Below are 5,767 nucleotides of genomic sequence, written 5' to 3' on the forward strand. Positions count from 1 at the left end.
GCGTTTAGGAAACCTTCAACAGCGTCTGCTTGGAGCTCGAACCAGGTTGACCATCCGAGAGGGTTCGGCAGAGATGACGAGGCGACGTAAAAACAAGTAACAGAAGTTTAATACATGGTTACGGGTGAGCGGTGTGCTCCACAGAAAACATACAAAAAACGCTCAGCGTGCATGCACCTGCACGCTAGGGCAAAGCTAAAGTGTTCTCCACGTGGCTGCTGGCTGGCTTTCTTATACCCTCCACCATCCGGGCGATCTCCCCCTCTCCTCTCCCCCACTGCAGGACATGGGGCAAGCCAGACGAAGATGGTAGGTGAACGTAACGGGGTGAACGTCCTCAGCGTGGGATGAGAAGTTTTGCAAGGTGGCACGACAGGTTTCGTCTCTGTCCCTCGCGACGGACACGTCTCTTCATGTTGACGAGCGAGATGGTTAGGCACGCCGATTACCATGCGTTTGCACGTGGTCCGAGCATGGCCGCTCAAAGTGAATCAGAATTAACTACACGTGGTCCGGGCATCGCAGCTCAAAGGGGATCGTAACACCCCTAAGAACATTTTCAGTTACCAACTCGCCCAGGTTGCTGTGTTATTAACAAGCTTTACAATCATGTCATCACACCGTTTTTGTTGTTTTGTGCATTTCATTACCGTGCTCTGTCTTTTTCTTCCATTTATTTTTCTTTTCCCACCCCCTTCTTCCTTATAGATCTCTTCTGTACCCTATCATTCTTCCTGCACCGAGCACTCTGTACACGACTACACAAACACCGCCAATTCATTAAACAACCTTCTCTCGAAAGGTCGACTTCAATTGGTCGGCGATCTCTTTTTGTCCTGTCAGAGAGCAAGCGGTAAGACAAGCAAAGGATAGCGCGCAAGTACCAAGAGAGAGACAGAGGGTCCCATTACCGGGGCCGCTTGTTGCCGCCGCGTCGAACCCGACCACCGCTATGGCTAGGCGGCGCCACTGCTGCCAACGCGGACACGTCCAGACACGCGTCGGCCGCGCGCTTGGGAGCCCGACTCGGGCGTCCCGAGCGAGGCCACGGGCGCGCCGGAATCGAGGAGGGTTGGGTGAAGGGCTGCCTCCCGTTTCCCCCTCCCCCTTTCCGACCAGAAGCGCTCCGTTCCTCCTCCTGCTCCCTCGCGCCGAAAGGGAAAAAAGGGAACGCCGCAGGGAAGAAGGGGAAAAACGCAGCCGCGGGGCGCCACGCGAGCGCTCCGACATCCGCTGGCTGCCCCATCACACACACACGCCGGCATCACGCCAGCAACGCGTTCGCGGCGGCACTGGGCAAGAAGTAGTGTGCGTGGTGCGCGCGATGATTGGAACAGACCTCGCCGCCGGGTCTTGCACCTCGAGGGCTCGCCGTCAGCGCGTGCCGTCGGGGGAATATCCCTTGTGCCGGTCCCTGCTGCTCTGGATAATCGCTCTTGTCGAAGGTGAGTCAGACGCAGACAAAGCGGCTGTCCAAAGGGACGGCTTCCTGCCTTCACGGCACTGGTGGGAGCTCGCTGACTGTCAGCTGACGACTTGTAGTGGTTTCCATAAGAGAAAAGCGACGTGGCTAACCGAAAGACATTCAACCTTCTGTCTTGTCGATAAGCTATAATAGAAGCGTGATTCAGGGCTCGCGCATGACATCCCAGCGCCAGTTGACCGCATAAGCACATACCAGCGTATAGAATCCTTCGTCGCCTTACCACGGCTTTCAGAAGCCCTGTGATAAAAGCCGAATGCCTGTTTGGTCTTGACGAAATTAGTAAAAAGAGCACTTATGCTACTTCTTAGCAACAGCCCGCAAACCCAATGTCTGGCCAGCTACAAAATGCTGCGTAGGCAATCTCTTTAAATTATATTTCTCTTTCGCAGAACGGAAATCAGTTGCGCTCGTCGTCCAGTCTTTGCTCTTGCGGCACGCTAACAGCTGCTGATTTGCAGTGCGCGAGACATAGTTTCCAACTGGCATGGACGATTAGGCACCGCAAGTTTACTGTCTTTACAAAGAAAGCGAAATGAAGCGTACGAAGGAAACTTCCATTTTTGTGCATTACAATTTAAGCCCGTCTAGTATCACAGAAACTCGCTACTGTTTTCGTTGCCGACAATAATGAAGGAAAGGGAAATACAAAACAAAATTCTTTTCACAATGAAGGTAGTTTTGTCTATTCTAAATAAGAAATTGCTGAAAATACACACGTAGAAATGATATAAATATGTAGAAATGTATGTATTGACATTGCTTACTAAAAATGTAGCACGTCGTTCCAGTTATTTTACCTGAATCGCGTTCATATACATTCTCGAGTACAACAAAGTTGTAGCACAACCCTGCAAATTGTCGTCTTGGCTTGACACCATCGGGTTCCCTTCTGACCATCCTTCCACCTGCGTTTGTAATATCTGGCTCTGTACTCCACCCACTTTCTCGTAATCACTCCAGTCAAAGGCGCAGCCATTGGACAGGTGTGAGTCATTTCAGTCGAAAATACTTATGAGCCAGTTGAATAAATAAATATTGAAGTTTAACATCCCGAAACAGCATCGTGTGAAGAACACCGTGAGGACTTTGGAGTAATTTTGACCACCCGGGGTTCTTAAACGTGCACATAAATCTAAGCATACGAGCATTGCTGCATTTCGCCAACATAGAAATGCGACTGCCGCGGCTCAGAATCGAACCCCCGACTTCGTGTTCGGCAGCAGAATGACAGAGACACTGACCAATCGCGGCGGGTATAATTAGATGTGTCGTCTCTGCTTACGGGCGACGCCTATTTCTTTTAGCTTGCTAATTATTATACAATATAAACAATAGAGGTGTGTAGAAAATTATTTCATTAGGTAACACTTAAATAGAAAGAATAGAGAAAGAATTTATAGAAAGACAGGGAGAAAACAGAACATCCAATTACGGCAAGCGTGGAAGTATCTTTCGAAAAGTTTGAGTTCAAACAAAGTAGGCGGACGTTGGAGGTACACAAGTGTGGTCCACGCAGACCCACGAATAAGAAGCAATTACATATGACGCCGAATCTTTCACAGTTGCGCCTGTTAAGGCCGCACTATGCTGCAATGCTCAGTGCTCAATGAAATAAAATACCTAATGTGGCAGCTCATTCGAAAGTGTGTTGTTGCTGTGTTACATTATTTCACCTTGTGCATATCCTGGCGCACGTAGTGACTGAAATAAACTAATGGCGGAATAGGAAAGATCAGAGAGAGCGAGTCGTGTCTCTCCGCTTCTCCGCCACCAGAGAGCGCCACCTACACAAACTATGACGACTCGGGCTAGAGGCATCACTGACTTCTGCTCCTAGAGTGGGTATGTTCCATTGATACATAAGCCTTTAAATTTACATCTTCTGCGCAAAAGAAGGTTTTTCAACATCGGAACGCCATAGCGTCTGAGCCACTACTGTGGGTGAGATGACCAAATGGCGTATCTTTACAAACACTTGCCGCCGTATCGCGTAGCCTGGAAACCGTAGTACATGGGTGATGAGGCGAATTGCTTGCACCGTGTGAACGCTGAGCTCACATTTTTCGCCTTTGTGTTTTTGTGTTTGTTCTTTTCTAAATACAATTAGTACGTGCTGCAGTTTAAGCATATGTATTCCTATTTTTTCACTTCCGTTCAACAGTTTTACCTGTACATGAAGGAACAATTTGGCAATACCACACAAGCCCTTATTTGTGTACGGAACCATCTAACAGTTACAGTTCATATGTTGCTAGAGAAAAAAGGGATGGCCGGAGGATTATGCCCCGTGTGTTTTCCAACTGTTTCAACCTGCATCTCGTTTCCGTGGCCAAACATGACACTATTCCGCATGTGGGAAATCACTGTATTGTAGCAAAAAGACAACAGAAATATTAGTATAAAGCGTTCTCGTTTTTATTCATTCAAATATAGGAACATGCTGGCTCCTCTTGATTTTGACAACTCTGTGTCGTCGTACGTGACACCTTACAGAAATTTTTTTTAGAATTCCAAGCGTTATACAAAGGTACATATATTCTCCCATTGCTCATTTCAATAATCGCGCCTTATGGTCCCGTTCGCAATCACATTAACCAATAATTTTGTCCGAACTCGCCACAATTGCTCAGCGACAGTGTCATTCTGCTGTGAGCGCGAAGTGGCGGGTTTATTTTCCTCTGTGGCACAACATATGAACGGGGCGGAGCTGCAAAAGCGCTTGCGCGGGATGACTGAGGAGTGAAACCTCTTATGGCGTCTTTCGAATACGTCTTCCTTCACGTTTCAGATGAAGGCTTCAGACGTCAAAACTAATGACAAACAATTTAGCTCGCAAGAACGCGTCTGCCGATAAGACATCTCTGGTGGGACTAGTCCAATGGCTATCTGCATGAGTCCGCAATATGACTAATATATGGAGAGGAGAGATATTATCAAGAAAGATATGTTGCAATGTTAACCAAATGAACGTCACCTCCGCTCTACCCTATACACATGTGAAAAGGACGGAGGATGTGAGGCTCTATGAAGATACAAGATGTAAGAATATGGGTACACAAACACGCGCAATTAAAACGTCACGTAGCCAAACACACAGGCTCACCACAGGGCAGTCGTTATTTAAAAACACAAAATCTCGTTGCATGGAGCCTTCTGTGCCTGTGAACGGCGAGGTCAGCAGTGTAGAAATAGTGACCAATAGCAGATAGTGGCCAGTCATCAGATCATGCAGCACCAATGGAGAGGGATTGTCTTGGACATGTTGAGACGATTAGATTGTTGAAGTGAGTCGACTGCCACATCGCATGATTGAAGAAGAACGAACACCGTATAATATTCGTCAAAGCGCTTACGTTGAGAAATTAGGAAGAAGTCCCTTTATCTTGATTGAAACATACAGGAAGAGAATGCAGCCCACGAACAAAGAAGGGCCTGCGGGGCACAGTATTTTGCATTTGTGTCTTGATATATAGCCTTTCGCCGTGCCTGCCTCGTTTCTTTTGCGCACTTGAGCTCGGTACCGCCTCCAACATCTCGCACATGTCGACGAAGCAGCACGAGGATGTGTAGGTTGTGCCATCGACCCCTCCCGTAACCGCACACGTACATTTCGTGCCTCGGATGAGCCGATAAGCCGACCACTGCCGGTGGGAATTGAACTCCCGGCTAATTGGGCTCCCTGGAGTGTTCGTGTGGCGCTGGCCTAACCGCGGGCACTTGGTTTTGTCAATACCCTTGGCACGAAGCTACAGCACTGACGCATTGTTCGGCAAGCACAAGTCAGACTGTCGATAGCTTGGCTTCACCCTTGCTAACTCTTAGTGAGCGGTTCTTTTCCAGTTCTTTTTTCTTATGTGAGTTTTTGTTTTAGTATCTCTGTTAGCTGTCTTGTCTGTACCTCGCGTGTCTCGCATTTCTGCTATCTATAGTGTATTTTTTATTCCACAAACTTGCCAAGGTATCTTAATAAAATAAAAGTTTCCTTCGAACCCTCGTAAATGCGAATCGCATCTTCAGGAGTTTGCAACCTCGAGGACTGGCTCATAGAGCATTTGACCTACGTCACCACACGCGAATAAGGCTGCATGATGTCCTTGGACCGCGGCTATGTACTCCCTCTACTCTGGGTGCTGCGAAGGTGCTTCTAGTATTCATGCAGGATACAGGCCTTGGCAACTCTGAAGTCCTCCTAGAGCAGAAGTTAGTACTGTGATTACCGTAGTCCTCCTGCCTAAATTTGCGCCGGTACATCATGTTCCTAAACCCTTGTAACCAGCTAGC

General features: G+C 47.9%; 1 protein-coding gene across 1 annotated transcript in view; it reads left to right on the forward strand.

Moving 5' to 3' along the window:
* Window positions 1-1,258: 1,258 nt before the first annotated feature.
* The window catches only part of LOC119456355 (uncharacterized), a 46,228-nt gene continuing 41,719 nt past the window's right edge, over window positions 1,259-5,767 (forward strand). Inside the window, exon 1 of the mRNA XM_037718068.2 lies at window positions 1,259-1,445. Coding sequence (XP_037573996.1) covers window positions 1,325-1,445 — 121 coding nt within the window. The 5' untranslated portion in view covers window positions 1,259-1,324. The remainder of the gene's footprint in view (window positions 1,446-5,767) is intronic.

The sequence above is a fragment of the Dermacentor silvarum genome, chromosome 6, assembly GCF_013339745.2.
Source record: "Dermacentor silvarum isolate Dsil-2018 chromosome 6, BIME_Dsil_1.4, whole genome shotgun sequence".
Lineage (NCBI taxonomy): Eukaryota > Metazoa > Arthropoda > Arachnida > Ixodida > Ixodidae > Dermacentor > Dermacentor silvarum.